This window comes from Eleutherodactylus coqui, chromosome 5 (assembly GCF_035609145.1).
Source record: "Eleutherodactylus coqui strain aEleCoq1 chromosome 5, aEleCoq1.hap1, whole genome shotgun sequence".
In the NCBI taxonomy this organism is placed as follows: domain Eukaryota; kingdom Metazoa; phylum Chordata; class Amphibia; order Anura; family Eleutherodactylidae; genus Eleutherodactylus; species Eleutherodactylus coqui.
In genome coordinates, this window is record NC_089841.1 from 60,229,257 (window position 1) to 60,247,964 (window position 18,708).

The following is an 18,708-nucleotide window of genomic DNA, read 5'->3' on the forward strand; positions in this document are numbered from 1 at the left end:
TAACTTACTACTAAATGTCTGGCAAGTTCTCTCAAAGAATATGGATGCTGTTCATATTTCCTGACCCAACATTCCAGTTTATCCCAAAGATGTTCAGTAGGGTTCAGGTTAGGACTCTGTGTAGGCCAATCCAATCGTGGGATATTCATATCCTCAAACCAACATAAAACAATACTGGATGTGTGACGAGGCGCTTTGTTTTGTTGGAAGTATAGCTGACCATTCCCAGAGTATTGTCACATTGTCGGCAGCACATTGTCTAGAATGTCAGGGTCACCTCCGTGGTCATGGTTCTTGTCACTACAAGCAACAGACCGACACCAAGCCACATAAAACATCCCCATACTATAACGGAACCTCCACCATACTTAACTATTGGCAGAACACACTCGAACAAAAGGCGTTCCCCAGACATCCTCCACACCCAGGTACGTTCATCTGATTTGAAAATAGAGTAGTGTGATTTGTCACTCCATAGAACGTTCTTTCATTGCTCGACTGTCCAATAACGATGCTCCTTGTACTATTATAGACGGGTCGATACATCTTCTTTGAAAGAACTCATCAGATACTTGCAGGATCAATGCAGGGAAATACCAGTTGAAGTGCATCAGATGTTAGTAGAAAGTATGCCACCAGTATCTGAGGTCATTAGGGTCAAAAGATGCCCCACTAAGTATAGACATTTAAATACTACTTTTGATTCTCATTCAGTAGTCCTTGCACTTACAGGTTTCCGTAACTCCATTTAATGATTTAATGTAGGGTTACCATGCATATGTAGGTGCTTCCCCACTAAGAACAGGGAATCATATTCCCTAATAAGGGATCATAATGGCTGCACCATAGTAGAGCAAACATTTACAAGTCGCCTGATTGCCTTCAAATATTGAGCTTCACTCTAGACACAAAATGGGCATACAATAGCAAACCCAGGTAACAAAAATAGGCAACTAAAGGTATGTTATGATTTACAGCTCCACATTAAAACTAAAGTCCTAGAAAGCAAAAGCAAAATGATAAAGAACAAGAGTTTTTCAAGACAACCAGAAGTCTCACCATTTGTGTTAAAGATGTGGTCCTTGGGAAGTGGTGTAGGCGCGGACTCGTTAAGTAATGCTGATAGTGCTGTGGGACAGGTCTGACTTGGAACTGAGGATGTGTCAAACCGGCATCCACACTGAGGTCCCTGGAAATGGAAAAAGTTGGACAAAATAAGATGCTGCATTAAGTTTAATGAGTTACAGGTTAATGCTAATTAGGACAGACATACATATATGAAGGTATCAATATCTCCTTGACTTAGCAGGGACTTACAGTCTGAGCCAAAGCAACTATGCAATCAATCAACCAATGAACCAACCAACAAACCTACACTTCTTTTGGCAATTTTAAGCGTACTTTCCCTTTAACTGAGTCATATTAACCTATAACAAACAGCAGAAGAGAACTGGCAAAAATGGGACAGATGGACAGCTCTGCTGGACTGTTGGTTGTATAAATGACCAAGAGTTGGACCTGTATTGGGTGTCTCTACGTCCCTCCATCTTACATGATGAAGGAACTGTAACATGTACAGTAGATACCCCTAGAATGGACAAATTTAGAAGGGCTATCCAGAAATCCCTATCTGAGCATGTCAGGGGAAAACATTGAGTGAAATAGTGTATATAAGATCAAGTGTTAACCAAACCACTCTAGACCTCCAGGGATATTAAATATTAATTCATAACCATTCTAGACTATCATGAATAATAATGAATAGAGATAATAGGTAAAAACCACTAAGCCACTCTAGACCACCAAGGTATTAGAAGAACACTAGACCTTTAAAAGGGGATAGTTTTATGATCTGTGGGGGTCTCAGTGCTGAGACCCCCACTGATCTGGAGAATGGGGGTCCCATGTTCTCCTCTTCTGTCAGTGCGGGCATGCTGCCTCCACTTGCAGTGAGATTAAATTGCATGGAGCAATGGGCGAGCATGCACATCTGACACTCCATTCATTTCAATGGGACAGACAGAAATAGCAGAATAGAAGCACTCGCTATCTCTAGGCAGTTTTACTGCAAATGAATGGAGCGGCAGTACGCATGCACGGCCACTGCTCCATTCAAACTCCTCCTTGCTGCAGGTGTGCAGGTCTGGGGGAGGGAAGTGATCCTGTAGTTAGGAGGAAAGGAGAGCATGGGAACCACATTCTTGGGATCACTGGATAGGGGATAACTTTAGATTTTTGGACAACCCTTTTAAAGGCGTTTACCCATTGGTACTATTGTACCTTGTCACCACCGGAAGCGAGGGGTGGAAACATTATTTATCTGGGGTGACATGCAGGTGACACCCCCAGCTTCTGATTGGCTGTCCCTGCTGCCTTTCAAAGTTGATGTTTCTGTGCTTTATATGTGCCGTCTATGTGCAGACACTGCTGGTGTCACTCCCGTGGATTGGCTGTCCCTGCTGCCCTGCCATCTTGATGTTCCATCAGGAGCCAACCTTTAAAAGTGTCCCGACCCGACATAGGAGCGCGCTGCAGAGCGCCAGTTGGGGTGAGTGTGAGCAGCAGAGCAGGGCGAGGAGATGGAGGAGCACGCTGCAAAGGCACATTGGCAACAGCGAGGTGTATATAGGCACATGTCAGCACTGCTGAGTGGCGCTGGGGCCGAATGTGAGGAGTGCAGCAGTTTGCCGGCAGCAGTGTGGTGTATGTTCCCTGTCCAAAGTCTGTATTGATGTTTGCCTGCCCTGGAGGCTTAGGGTTACTTTTCCAGTTAGGCTTAGATTATTACCTCTAAATGCTTCCATGTTACAGCTGTAACATGGAAGCTTTTCAAACTCATAATGTAAGCCTAAGAGGAAACTAACCCTAACCCTCCAGGGCAGGCAAACATCAATCCAGACACTGCTAGGACCTTCAAGGACCTTCAGGAATTCACCCAATCGTGAGCTAGGGCAGTGACAGGGTCGTTCCTCGATGAAAGCCCTGTCAAACCCCTAGCTTCCGGTGGTAACAAATATTGCCAAGATGGGAACAGTGCTCATTACAAGTGCCCAATTGCCCAGGATGGTGGAAACAGCAGAGCTTAGTCTGCTATGCTGTTTCTGTAAATCCAATGCAAGTCAATGGGAGTTACATACACATAGCACAGCAAGCTATTATGCTTACTTAGCTCCCCACAGAAGAGTGCAACTCTAGCCCACGGCAGAATGCAGCCCTAGCCTACAGTACAATGCAGCCCTAGCCTACAGTACAATGCAGCCCTAGCCTATAGTAGAATGCAGCCCAATCCTACAGTAGAATACAGCCCTAGTCTACAGTAGAATACAGCCCTAGCCTACAGTAGAATACAGCCCTAGCCTACATCATAATGCAGCCCAATCCTACAGTAGAATACAGTCCTATCCTGCAGTAGATTGCAGTTATAGCCTACAGTAAAATGCAGCCCTAGCCTACTATACAGTGCAGTGCTAGCCTACAGTAGAGTGCAGCCCTAGCCTACTATACAGTGCAGCCCTAGCCTACTATACAGTGCAGTCCTAGCCTACAATAGAGTGGAGCCCTAGCCTACAATAGAGTGCAGCCCTAGCCTACAATTGAGCGCTGACCTAGTCTACAATTGAGCGCTGACCTAGTCTACAATTGAGCGCTGACCTAGTCTACTATACAGTGCAGCCCTAGCCTACAGTAGAGTGCAGCCCTAGCCTACTATAGAGTGCAGTCCTAGCCTACAATAGAGTGGAGCCCTAGCCTACAATAGAGTGCAGCCCTAGCCTACAATAGAGTGCAGCCCTAGCCTACAATAGAGCGCTGACCTAGTCTACAATTGAGCGCTGACCTAGTCTACAATTGAGCGCTGACCTAGTCTACAATAGAGTGCAGCCCTAGCCTACTATACAGTGCAGCCCTAGCCTACTATACAGTGCAGTCCTAGCCTACAATAGAGTGCAGCCCTAGCCTACAGTAGAGTGCAGCTCTAGCCTACTATAGAGTGCAGCCCTAGCCTACTATAGAGTGCAGCCCTAGCCTACAATTGAGCGCTGACCTAGCCTACTATACAGTGCAGCCCTAGCCTACTATACAGTGCAGCCCTAGCCTACAGTAGAGTGCAGCCCTAGCCTACAATAGAGTGGAGCCCTAGCCTACAATAGAGTGGAGCCCTAGCCTACAATAGAGTGGAGCCCTAGCCTACAATAGAGTGGAGCCCTAGCCTACAATAGAGTGGAGCCCTAGCCTACAATAGAGTGGAGCCCTAGCCTACAATAGAGTGCAGCCCTAGCCTACAATAGAGTGCAGCCCTAGCCTACAATAGAGTGCAGCCCTAGCCTACAATAGAGTGCAGCCCTAGCCTACAATAGAGTGCAGCCCTAGCCTACAATAGAGTGCAGCCCTAGCCTACAATAGAGTGCAGCCCTAGCCTACAATAGAGTGCAGCACTAGCCTACAATAGAGTGTAGCCCTAGCCTACAATAGAGTGGAGCCCTAGCCTACAATAGAGTGCAGCCCTAGCCTACAATAGAGTGCAGCCCTAGCCTACAATAGAGTGCAGCCCTAGCCTACAATTGAGTGTAGCCCTAGCCTACAATAGAGTGCAGCCCTAGCCTACAATAGAGTGCAGCCCTAGCCTACAATAGAGTGCAGCACTAGCCTACAATAGAGTGTAGCCCTAGCCTACAATAGAGTGTAGCCCTAGCCTACAATAGAGTGCAGCCCTAGCCTACAATAGAGTGCAGCACTAGCCTACAATAGAGTGTAGCCCTAGCCTACAATAGAGTGGAGCCCTAGCCTACAATAGAGTGCAGCCCTAGCCTACAATTATGTGCAGCTCTAGCCTACAGTAAAGTGCAGCCCCAATATTTGGCAACTCACTAAGAAGCTTTAAATGCTTCCCTACAAAAGTATGGAGCTGTATACAAATCTTATCACCCAATATTCTGGAAAGCGGATTGTTAAAAAACTGCTGTGACACTATTACTATAGCATACAGTGAAGGGGAGAGGGAACAGCTGGTGCCAGTAAATCATCTTCGAAACACAAGCTCCATCTGTTTTATAACAGAAGCGCTAAGATCACACAGAAGAACACATAGCAACATTCACCTTACAAAGACCCCACAACTGTCCCCATATGGATGTCTTTACAACAATGCGTGACTATTCAGACAATTAGTAAAGCAAACTAAACACCCATACAGTGAATAAAGAGGTTTTCCTTGCAGTAAATGGGTCAGGAAGGGTATCGTTGCTCCTTAGGGAGAGCACCTAGCAGTATGAGGAGACTTATAGGGCCATGCATGGCTCCTCTGGGAAATATACAAATGAAGATGGAACAATGCCTCTACAGCTCCACCTATTGGATGGCAACATTCCAGCAAGTCAATGTCATACCTTTTAACAAGCCTTGTAACAATGACTGGGAATTATAATCCTTGCAGTCAATACAACACAAGAAAGCTGATCCCCCAATAATCAATGCAAGACAAGTAATTAGCATCTTCTATGTAACTAAACTGAATCCTTAGGTCACCTGCATATGGTATCCCAAGGCATAGTAGCCGAAATAAGACTCATTTATGGCAGTAGCTGATGTTTCTTATTTATTTAGTCCTTTACAGATGTATTCTGGTTTCTTAGTGTGGCTTTACACAGGACAATTATTGTCTGAACAGTCACTTGAAGGAGTCACTAAAGTGTACGAATGGCTGTTGTTTGTATGCCTTTACGCGGAGCGACTGTTCTTTTCTTGTTCAATTCCAAGATGGCAGAACGAATTGTTGGGTAAATTTACACAAGCTGAAATATCATTCGTCAACTAGTTGGGGGGGGGGGGGGGGGGGGAGTTTTTTTTGCGGGTGTGTATTTGAAACTTTTACTCCCCCATAACACTCACTCATTGGTAGCCGAGTGCACTGAATGCACATAAATACATACAAGCAATCATCATGTGAACACCCAGTGTTGCAAGCGGCGGCAGCAGTAAGTGTTCCATCAAGGACCAAACCATCGAGATACGGCATCTTCAAAGAGCAAAACCTTCCAGTTTTCTTTTGAAGACCAGTAGAAACGGTTCAGTCGAGGATCACTCACACTTATTTATGTGTTTTGGGGAACTAATCAAAGTTAAGTGGTAGAGCAAAAAGTTCAAAAACAGGCAGGAGCAATCAGCGTTCAGTGAGAGGTGCACTCTGAACAAGCACACACCTTCCTGCAAAGTTGTTGGCTAGTTGTTGAAAGACAGCGATTGCCTTTTACATGAGATTAATTAACTGTTTACACCCGATTGATCAACCAGTGACTATTTTAGGTGAGCTGAAACAAAATGATTAATTAATGAATTCTTGCTTGTCACCCAGTTGATGGCCGTGTTTATGTAAGAGTCTTACCCCTAAGGGTTGCTTCACATGAGCGTGTTTTTGTGCGTGCATACGTGTGCACAAAAACTCGCTTTTACCCTGTTTCCCTGAAAATAAGACATCCCCTGAAAATAAGACATAGCATGATTTTCCAGAATTTTTGAGGATGCAAAATGATTTTTCAGGCTTTTTGAGGATGCTTGAAATATAAGCCCCACTCCAAAATTAAGCCCTGCTAACAGTTAATTAAAAAAGTCAATTTAAATAGTGTCCAGGCAGCTATACATGTAAAAAAGTTAAACCTTTTTGAACAAAAATTAATATAAGACACTGTCTTATTTTTGGGGAAACACGGTATTAGGACCAGTGCATTCCCTATGGTGTGTTCACATGTCTGTCCTTTACAGGCATGTGCCTGCAAAGATAGGACATGCGTGCACCATAGTGAATGCACGCATTGTATTCAATGGAGCCACGGCTACTGCCAGCGGCTCCATTGCAGACAATGGTCTGCCGGCACCCCGTAACTGTTTTTCAGGAGAGATCTTTAAATATAAGCTCTTGCCTGAAAAACAACAATTTTAGTGTAAAAAAATATATATATACCTACCTGTCCACCGCTGCTGTGTCCCCTGCGGGGATGAAGAACACATCTGCCGCATGCAGCAGATGTTTTCTTCATCCTTGGGGGGAAAGAGAATTCCCTGCTGCACCTGCCACATCTGTGACAGATGCAGCAAGGGAATTCCAAATCCCCGCGGGGAATAAAGAATTCCCTACCACAGCTGTCACAGATGCAGCAAAGGAATTCTTCATCCCTGCGGGGAATAAAGAATTCCCTACCACAGCTGTCACAAATGACAGCTGTGGTAGAGGATCCAGCTGTCAGCATTCTGTAATTGTTTTTCAGGGAAAGGCTTTAAATATAAAGCAGCAGGGAATTATTTTTCCCCGCAGGGATGAAGAAAACATCTGCTGCATGTGGCAGATGTGTTCTTCATCCCCGCAGGGAACACCGCAGCGGTGGACAGGTAAGTATATATATATAATTTTTTTACACACAAAAATTGTTGTTTTTCAGGGAAGAGATTATATTTAAAGCTCTTCCCTGAAAAACAATTACAGGGTGGCGGCAGACTATTGTCTTCAATGGAGCCGCCAGTGTATTGTGTAACCTGCCTTTCTAATAGACTTTACTGATTGTACTGAAGTGTTAATCCCAAAGAGAAACTGTACATTATTTTCCGTGATTTGTGAAATGGTCCCGACATTAGTGAAGAGTTATTGAAATTGTTCACCGGGAATTACTGTTACTTCAGATTGCTCACCAAATATAACCAATCCTAAGTTTTAGTAAGCAGTAGATAGCACCTGGGTATTCAAAGGTAAAAGTTATTTGCTTAACTGTTATTATACTGTTCAGATTTATTTCTTTATTCTTTAATAAACATTACATATTTTGGTCACTCCATCAGCTGCATCGTATCCCAGAATCGGTGAACTTCCACAACATTTACACAGAACTACTGTGTAGCGACCTTTCCTATGATAGGTGTCCTGTGTAAAGCCACCTTAAGACATTGAGAAAACCAGAAAGAGTTATAGGAAATTCTAAAATTTCTAAAGTTATGCCCTGTAGGCAACAGTGTAGACCTAGTGCCATCTTCAAAGTGATTGTCCTTCTGTAAGACAAGGGTTTGGTGGTTCAAGGACACAGTTCGTGTGCCACTCCGTTCCTACAATCAGTAGTGATCCCAGCTTTTGGATCCCCAACAATCTGACACTTATCCCTATCAGGTAGATAGGGGATGCATTTAAATCTTGGTACAACCCCTTTAAAGAGTTGTCATGTGTTGACCATTTCTTTTTGTTAGAAGAGTTATCTGAAGATACACTGATCACAGACAGTCCAGATGCTGTGATCCCTCCAGATGAACTGTGATCTGCAGATGAACTTGGAAACAGGTTTTCAATTTCTCTGCAGCGCCACCTGAGGAAAAATGAAGTATTACATGTTTCCCATTAAAATCAATGGGCTGTCCATGTAATGCACAGACATGTCAGGTACTCCAGATACTCTTTGTCGCTGCTCACTGCGCTGGTTCATTGATGGAAGTACCAAATGAGGAAATCTCCTCTATTAACTAAGAATGCCTTAATAGTGTATTTTAAAACGGGTTTCATAAACCAGACACCTCCTAATATACAAGAGTCTAAGTTAGTAATACATTCTCCATATAGAGGTTCAATATCTGTTTCAAATTCCTGATCCCCTGCAGGATTTGTGTGACCAAAGGGCACTTACCAGTCTGTACCTTCAGCCAAGTACCTGGGCCCCAGAGGCTGAGACATTTGCACTTGTTGGTTGAAGTCAAAGCTTGGGCGTAACCGGTGTGGATGCACAGACATTTGCTCTTGAGTCCGCCTGTCGAACCATATAGAGAGGTATAAAACATAGAAATTTCTATTGGCAATATTAATGTGATATTCTAAGATATGTTAATAGATGTATTTCTGGTTCTATCGGTCAATTGACGTTCATAAAAAAATGTAGGAGTCCTGTGGGCGGTCCTAATCAGTGATTAATGGCTATCTCCATTTGCAATCATACAGGGAGGGCTGCCAAACACTGAGTAAAACCTGTCACTAGACTCCTAATCACAGAAAGAGAATGGGTTTAAATAAAATATGTTATACTAAATCCTTTTCCAAAAAACTATAAATCAATCTGCTTAGCTCCTCCTGCTCAATAACATGCTTCCCCAGATTGTGTGTACAACATGACAGGTTCCCTTTAAGTCACATTTAATATCACTAAATGGAAATAATAGAGCACAGGAGTAAATATTTTCACAGCAGGCTATCATCAAAAAACGAGACTGAGATAAGAGAGATAGGATACAACAACTAATGCCATGGTGGCGACCACCAGTCACAACTTTATGCCAGAATGGCAAAGAGAAAGCTACTGTTGAAAAACACCCCTATAACATCTTATCTAAGGCGACTCTGTAATTAAGCGGAAAAAGTTCTATGGTCTGATAAGAACAAAAATGAGATACATCACAAAAACACACCAACGCCACTGCAAAGAAGAGTGGTCGTAACATCACATTCTGAGGCAAACTGTAACATAAATATAGTAAAATCTATGTAAAACCTGGAAGAAAACCTGCTGCAGTCTGCAAGAGAACTGTGCCTTAAAATCTCATAGAGACCTACCCACATAGACTTAAAGGGGTGGTCTCGCGAAACCAAGTGGGGTTATACACTTCTGTATGGCCATATTAATGCACTTTGTAATGTACATTGTGCATTAAATATGAGCCATACAGAAGTTATTCCACTTACCTGTTCCGTTGCTAGCGTCCTCGTCTCCATGGTTCCGTCTAAATTCGCTGGCAGCTTGCTTTTTTAGACGCGCTTGCGCAGTCCGGTCTTCTCCATTCAGCACGAGCCGCTTCAGTGTGCTCCCCGCTACAGCTCTTCTGCGCATGCGCAGACGAGCTGTCACTGCTCGGGAGCGCGCTGAAGCGGCCATTCTGCACCATCCTCTGTTAGAGGAAGGTGCAGAAACTGGAGCTGCCCAGCGGAGAAGACCAGCCCAGCCCAGCCGCCCCGAGAAGCCTCCCAGGTAAGTGATGGGTCGGGGGGGGGGCTGCCGCTGCGCCGGGCTGCGCCGGGGGGGGCTGCCGCTGCGCCGGGGGGGGGCTGTCGCTAGGCCGGGGGGGGGCTGCCGCTGCGCCGGGCTGCGCCGGGGGGGGCTGCCGCTGCGCCGGGGGGGGGGCTGTCGCTAGGCCGGGGGGGGGCTGCCGCTGCGCCGGGGGGGCTGCCGCTGCGCCGGGGGGGCTGCCGCTGCGCCGGGGGAGCTAGCGCTAGGCCGGGGGGGCTGTCGCTAGGCCGGGGGGGCTGTCGCTAGGCCGGGGGAGCTAGCGCTAGGCCGGGGGGGGCTGTCGCTAGGCCGGGGGGGCTGCCGCTGCGCCGGGGGGGCTGTCGCTGCGATGGGGGGGGCTGTCGCTGCGCCGGGGGAACTAGCGCTGGGGAGCCGGGGGCTAGCGCCGCTTACCTGCTGCCTGGCGGTGGGCGTCTGGTCGGCGTCTGGTCGGCGGCTGCGATGCGTCCGGTTGCCATGGAGACACAGCTGGCGGCGTCTCGGGAGCGCGCACGTCGGGCTGAAGCAAGGGCTGTACACTTTGGGAGAAGAACCGGCGGCCATCTTTGGAAAAGTTTTTAAAAGTTGCTGAAACGCTGGAACAGTGAGTAGAAACCGGCTTTAAAAGTCATTTAAACGGGTGCTTAGTTTTGTATGCTGAATAAGGGGGACTGGGCAAAAAAAAAAATTAACTGCTTCCTCGAGACATCTCCTTTAAGATTGGATTTGCTACCACTACTAAATACTTTCTAAATCAATGTTTAGTAATGGCAGCAAATACAGTCGTAAGTCCATGTGGACAGAACTCACAGTACTCTTGCAGATGGCAGCACGTTTTCTTCAAGGTTTTTCCTAAATGTTGCTACATTCTTTAACTTCACGAATCATCTGTAGAGAAGTATTCTCATACTACCATTCTTCGTTCTCTAGCTGCAGTTGGTTTCAGCAGTTTCAAGCTGGAGACAGGTTCTATTCAATAGTAGTAATGTTTAGAGATGACTTGTAGAGATTTGGCATTTATGTGATTATCAAATTTGTCCAAATTGGTTTTTGCTCTAAATATAATTGTTTAGATTTCTTTTATCTAATGTTAGATATTATTTAGGGATCCTCTGTACTCCAGCACGGCAGCCAATCTGCAATTGGCGGTGTGAACTGGCCATTCCCCGTCAGTGCTGTAGTCCAAACCCATGTCTCCACCCCTAGTTCCGGTGGAGACAAAATGCACCAGTACCCTATTCATTGTGGTAGATATGCAAAAATTGGTGCCAACTGGAGCTACATCATGGTACCAGAGTTCTAAACTATTACAGATACCCACTCCATCTGTCACAGGGACTGTTGAGAACTAGATATAAGGATGAAGTGACTCACCTGGGATGCGTGACTAGCCTGCGGTGCTGAGCCTCCAGGAGTTGTTGCTGGAGAAGGTATTGCTGGTGTAGGGCCTGAGGTAGGAAGGAGGGTCCTGCCACCTCCTGAAACTGTAGACCAGTCAGAGATGGCAGGGGCTGGTGCAGTGGTCCATTATGCTGGTGAGCAGTAGCCATGTGAGAGGTCATTCCTTGTTGCGACTGAACTGGGTGAGGATGAATAGGGAAGTCGGGGAGCTGAGGTTGAGGGCTCAAATGAAAGTGGCGGCAGGAGGTAGCATGGCCATGCTGTGAACGCTGAAATGGGGCACCTGAAAAACAAAAACACAGTGGCATCCCATTAGGAAATAGGACTGACCATCTTAATCTTCAGGACATCACTAGAAAAAAAGATTACTTAGATAACAAGACATTTTTTCAGTATAAACTCTTGACTGTGTTTTAATATACCCTCGATGAGAGAAAACATCTGGCATGTCATATACTGTACAACTTGGCAGCAGGGCCAGATTATAGTGCATTCTCTTCATTTGGACCAAAAGACAACTATATAGTACACTCTCCTACCAAACAGAATCAAAAGTAGTATTTATTTCCATATGTTAATACTTAGTGGGGCTCCTTTGGTCCTAAAGACATCAGATACTCTCCATGGCATACTTTCTATTTACATCTAATACGCTTCAGCTGGTATTTCTCTCAATTCATCCTGCAAATCTTTGGCAAGTTCTCTCAAAAAAGATGCAGCGCTCTATCTACAATGGTACAAGGAGCATTGCAATTGGACAGCTGAGTAATGAAAGAACGTTCTATGGAGTAACGAATCACACTACTCCATCCTCAGATCAGATGGAGGCACTGTGTGTGGCACCCTACTGAACATCTCTGCGACGAACTAGAACATTGGAACAATCTGCCAATTTCTGGTACAGATTACAGCAAACGTAATGGGCTATACACCACCCTTTGCCCACTTGTTGAAAAATGAATGGTGGGCCAGGCATAAATGCCTGAAAAGTCAAAGTTTTGGAACGTAACTTAATAAATGGGCCCCACTGTGTACCGGAAATGTACAAAATTCTGGCACATTTTAGAAGATTTAGGTGCTTTCACATTAATTCCCCTTTTTGTGTTCCTTCCAAAGTAATAGTGCCCCTCTGTGCCCCCATAAAGTAATTGTACCTCCTCTTTATACCCTCATAGCAATTCTGCCACCATAGTGCACCCCCGTTACGTCTTCCAAATGACCAAACTCAGGACTTCAGACCGAACTCAGATGCAGAGACAGAACTCAGCCGGCATTGCAGAACTCAGGAACTCAAACAGAATACAGACACTGAGAAACAGACTTCACACTCGCCGACAGGCGAACTCAGGAGAACTCAGACAGAACCGCAGGATTGAGAGGCGGACTACATAATCGCAGACAGGCATAAACCAAAGACTGCCAAGCACACAAAACACTCACCTGCTTACCTGCACACATAGCCAGATGGAATAACTATAGGATGTACAAGGTACTTGTTCATATTTTGGCCAAGATACCTAAGCCCACGAGCCCAATTCACGAGTCCTTGTTGTCTGCCGGTCCCTACTCTAATCAGACAACTAACCACAGGAAACCTGCCTGCATGCGGGGTGATCGTCCCAACAGGGACGACCCTGCGCTGGGGCCTAGGGACCTACATCATCCTAGATGATAAAGGATCCACAGCAAAATATAGTCCATACCACACATACAGAAACCTGCACAGACATGCAGGAAGAGGACACTGTTCACACTGAACACAATGAAAGCTGCACAGACACACAGGAACATAACACTGTTCCCACTGCAAATACTGAACAAACAGAGGAAAGACCAACAGCCACAGCAGAGGAGCAGGTATATATGAGCAGCAGACCTGGGGGATTTGCTGGCTTGAGCAATCCACACCCAGCCAGCTCAATCAACCACCACCTGTGGAGCTGAGCTGCTGGGAAACCATGTAGAACAACAGATCCCAGCAGAACGCTCTAACATCTCCAAAGTTATTCTGCAAGTTCAACCTCTATGACCCCTATAGCTACACCATCTATGGCAATATTAGGATAGTTTAGTATTGCTAGGATCATCATGATGACAGAATATTGGATCTACCAAATGCCAAAAAAGGGTTCTGATAATGTATACATATCAACCAAAAATGAATCCGTTTTTTTACAAGCCATAAACCACATGAAGGAGTGGAATTTACTGTAAACAGGCGCTACAAGAGGATAAAATATTGCAAGCTCATGACAGAGGACTGTCCGGAAAAACTGGGGCACGTTGTAGCATAATCATAGCCCCCAGCTAATGTATCCACCGTGGCCAACACAGCAGCACAAAGAGCCAATTTCTGGATGTTACTTGAAGCTATTTTACATAGCGAATCATGTATTTTACTGTAAGTGTAATGACCCTTAGAAACATCTTCTCCATATCCTAAGTATCTTGTAGCGACAGAAAACACAACAAAATGCAACAAACATCACTGGAGTAAGACTGTCGGGTCAATTAGCAAAATCTACAATGTGTAATATCATAAATCTGTGCTATCATAATAACCTACATCATCACCCATAATATCATAATCTGTGCTGTCATATTACATAATCTCATAATATATTCTATCATCTATACTGTCATAAACATAACATCATCATCCATAATACCGTAATCCATAATATCATAATCTATACTGTAGCAAAGCATAATATCATAATTTATAATCCCATCATATATTCTATCATACTCCCAAGTATCATAATCGATTTTATCATAACCCGTAATATCACCATCTACAATACCGCCATCTATAACATCATGATGTAGAACATTTGGTCTTAAATTTAATGGGTTCAAATAAATCCTCCTCAAAGATGGAACCGGGAAATTCTGTTTATTAGATGCTTCTTAGAGCTGATTTAAAGCATTATTAAAGGGGCATTTGGCCTTGGACTCCACTAACAGCTTGTTACCTGCACTCACTAGTAATGTTGTGGTGCTAGATGTGATATTCTTTAGCACTATGTGGTACTATTATACACCGACATGCCAAAAATCATGGGAAGGGAAATAATATCATGTAGCACCGGCTTGAGAACGGTGAAGCGCAGGAACTCGACATGGCATTGATTGCACAAGGGTATAGGAGACGTCTGGAGGGATGGTAAGCTTTCTAGATAGCCACCCGCACTCCGTGGTATTCGTAGGTGCAGGATCTCAGATGCCAATGGACCTCTCCACCACATCCCATAGATGCTTGATTGGATGTCGGGTGAATGTACAATGCAGACCATTCGTAGGAACTCTCCAGAATACTCCTCGAAACTATTCTGGACAACTTGGCCTGGTTGGCATAGTGTATTATCCTGGGGGAGTATTTCATCATTGTGAGGGTTCATGAAGTCCATGAAGAGCTACAAATGGTCACCAAGCAGTTAAACTGAGTGGGCAGCATTCAGTGGCGTATTTAGGCAGACCAGTGGGCCCAATCCATGCCACGAGAAAACACCCCACACCAGAATGGAACCACCAACAGCCTGCACAGTGCCTTGTTGATAACTGAGGTCCATGGCTTCATGGGGTCTGCACCACACATAAACCCTACCATCAGTCCGAAACAACTTCTACTGTGATTCATCGGACCGTTCCACATGCCCAGTGTTATGGTGGTAACAGAGGCCTCTAAAGGGTTTTCTGCTCCCACATCCCATGGAAGCTAAAGAACCCAGCAATGACCTGCAAGATATGTGTATGGGGTCTCCTGCACTGACCTGCAGGATATGTGTTTGGAGTGTCCTGCACTGACCTGTGGGATATATGTATGGGGTCTTCTGCATTGACCTGCAGGATATGTGTTTGGAGTGTCCTGCACTGACCTGCGAGATATGAGTGTAGGGTCTCCTGCATGAATGTGGATGTGATTTCTGCCAGTCACTTGTTTGTTCACACGGACACTTTATGGCGTTGCTATGCAGGCACTATATTTGGTGATATTATATATGCACTATATGCTACTTTTATTTCACAATCTTTGAGAATCAGTCTCCAGACACCTTAATATGGCCTTATTAGAGCTGGATGAAAGAAATGGAAAAGGGACATTTGGCCTTGGACTCCACTAACAACCTGTTGCCTGCACTCACTAGTAATGTTGTGCGGTGCGGTATGATATTATTTAGCACTATTTGGCACTACTGTATGACAATCTGCAAAGCTCTGTTTTTTCAAGGTTGCACAGCACTATTATATGAGCACTCCATTGCAGTGTTAGGAGCGCACAACATGGTTCTGCCATTTGCACTTTACATTGCACCATTACGAGTGCTCTGCACGGTGCTATTATTTGGGCACTGTATGACACTATTTCTGCACTATGAGGCACTGCTACAGTATTACATTATATGGTATTACTATGTAGGCAGTGCATGATAGGTCAGGCTCATACGAGCAGGTTGGATTCCGCATTTGGGAATTTCCGCAGGAGGAGAACTGTGATCATTCATGGCAAGAAATTGCGAATGATGGTGGATGCGAGTGTTTTTCTGCGCGGATGTACGCCATGCACAGCGTATCGTCCATGTGGAAGAACGATTGTTTTTCAATCTATTTCCTTTGAAGTTGTGAGCGTTTCTGCTGCTCTTACGCAATGCTAATTGCGTATGGGCGACGGAACACTCGCATCCATTGACTTCAATGGGAGCTGTCTGCGCCGAATCCACGCCAAAATAGAGCATGCTGTAATTTTTCTTTCACTCAATTCGTACCCGTGAATGTGACCGAAAAATCGAAAATACATGCCTTTGAATGCCTGCGTTTTACCGCCGATCTTTATCGGCAATCGCGGCTTTCGCTATTAACATCCGTTCACGTGATACGCCTCTTACTGTTTTATGGGCATTGTAAAACACTCCAATAAGGACTCGTTAAGTTAACGTTATTTGGATACTTTATGGCACTGCTCTTGGCGGTTGTACTATATGGTAGGGGGGAATAGTTACAATGCGGCCATGTTTTAAGTCCCGGATCAATGCCAACTCAAGTCCCAGGATCAATTGGCAATTTGCGACTGTCAATTATTCTGAGCAGCACAGAAATGTGTGTGCGTTAAAAGCAAAATGAGAGAAAAACGTATCAGGCTTCGTAGCAGTAAAATCCCATAAATGATAGAAGAGAGACACAAAACAAGCAACGTACAAGGCAGCTGATTTCACGCGTTTCAGCGAGAAGCAGCCCTTAGTCATAGCATGCTGTGACTACGCAATGTCCCCCATTGGCCTGAAATGCGTTTTGTTGGACCATATTATGGGATCTGTACTACAGCCGTGATGTTATCGCCTATGGAGGTGGGTCGGTGTCTCTCTGCCTCGATGTAGTCCTTTATGTGAAGCTGATCAGAAATTAAAGATCGTAAAAGCAAAATAACTCTAAAAACACTGATATCCCTAATAAATGTACCTCGTAGGGTATCGCCCCGACGCTGTGGGATTACAGAGGCTGTCAGTGTAACACTCCTCGTACATTGTACACAGCACCTGCTGCACGGAGAAGCAGCTGCTGGAAGACAAATCGCAGAGCAACTGGGCTGTGGAAATGACTTGGCTTCGATTTAAAGGGCACAGCAGCTCCTCGGCAAGTGTTAAAGGGACAGTAGCGCCATTCAGTAATTAATCCAGCCTCACCCTCATTCATGAAATAACGTCCTGTTCTCACATCAATGGGGGTGGGGGGGGGGCTTTTTCGTTTTGCAACTGGCATACTGAAAATTTTCCTCTTTACCGTCCCAACTGTGCCCCTCTGCAAAGTGTGTGCGGCTTTTATAGGAATGGGGGAAGGTATAATGCCATAAGAGGCCATTATCAGTAAAGCTGTCTCCTCCAATATTTCTATAGCACTGCTCATCCTGAGCCACTTGGTGCATGGATTGAGCAATTAGGGCTTTTGCGTACATTCCATGGACTTCTATGGGACTTTTGCTGCCAAATGCGCACAAGAATACAGCATGCTGCATTTATTTTCAAAAAATTTATTTTTAAACAAAGTCTGTATTCTGTGGGTTGTGACTAAACTGATATCACTTGGGCCTTCTTGCTTTTTTTTGCGCAAGTAGAAAAACAGATGACACACGGATGCAACACAGATGTGAAACACTACATACTAGATGTATCAAATGTTATCTTGGCGTTTAATGCGTTATGACAACCTAACAACTATGTACAATAATGCCGTAAACTACGTAAACATGTAGTAAAAGGGGGTGTCCTACCAACCAAAACTGAATCCGTCCGCGAGAATTCGCCCTAAAACTATTGAGACAAAAACAAGACAGAAGAGAAGCAGCAGCTGACGGTGTGATATAGCATCAATTTGCATAATAATGAGTATTTATATACCATTGATGCTCTGTGATGTTCGGATGTTGCACCATTGAGATAATGAACGCAATGTCAAATTTACACCATTGCCAATATTTAGAAAGTCCCATGTTTAGACCGCTTGTCTGAACGAAAAATGTCAACCGCTTTATAAATATGGCCGACACCTTAAACTGGCCTGATGTAGCATGAAAAAAATGGCCGCCAGGCATATGAAAAAATTGGTGCCCAATTTTCTTCTTTGAATAACTGCCTGTGTAATGATAGTCAATATTATAACGGGGTTTACCTCCACTTTGTGATAATCTATGTAAGTTTGTCTGTTCATTTGTAAGGCCCCATTGATATCTGCACCGGTGGCTCCATTATGAGCCTAAAGCGCACATCCGGCTCCAAAACACAGAAGGAATAGTGCAGAATGCTGCATTATTTCATCCAGGAAAGTGCTGGCTGGAATACCGGAAGCCGGAAGAACCGCGATATAGTCAATGGTGTCCGATTGGTGCTGTTCGGGTCCAGCATTTGTCAGATCCGGGGGTTCCAATATTTTTGTTATTTGGCTCCAAGGACAGAGCCGAACAATGGAAATAAACTGGAAATGCTGGTGCAGATGTAAATGGGTACTAACATGTGATTCCCATTTATATAATCAGTAATAGAGGAGTATTGAAAGGAGTAGACTGGAATTTGTGTAAATTAGCATCCAGCTGTGCATTATGGCATCACCACTTGTTCCTGACGTAGGGCTATAAAAAAGCCCACCGCTGGAGAGAAGTGCCCAATAGGATGGCTGAACCATCTGAGAAGGAAGACCCTGTAAAGAGCTGGAGTAGCACCCGTCAATCATTCAGAAGTGAGAGAGTCCATAGGTAGAGAAAAGGAAGAGTCCCTTGAAAGAGCCAGTGCCATGTGTCTCGGAAGAACTTAGCAAC

General features: G+C 44.8%; 1 protein-coding gene across 2 annotated transcripts in view; it reads right to left on the reverse strand.

Moving 5' to 3' along the window:
• Positions 1 to 18,708, reverse strand: part of ARK2C (arkadia (RNF111) C-terminal like ring finger ubiquitin ligase 2C) — a 109,796-nt gene that overhangs the window by 21,967 nt on the left and 69,121 nt on the right. For both annotated transcript variants that reach the window (XM_066601846.1, XM_066601845.1), the window contains exons 2-4: positions 11,376 to 11,685; positions 8,655 to 8,774; positions 1,060 to 1,189 (exon numbers count right to left, since the gene is read on the reverse strand). In XM_066601846.1, coding sequence (XP_066457943.1) covers positions 1,060 to 1,189; positions 8,655 to 8,774; positions 11,376 to 11,685 — 560 coding nt within the window. The remainder of the gene's footprint in view (positions 1 to 1,059; positions 1,190 to 8,654; positions 8,775 to 11,375; positions 11,686 to 18,708) is intronic.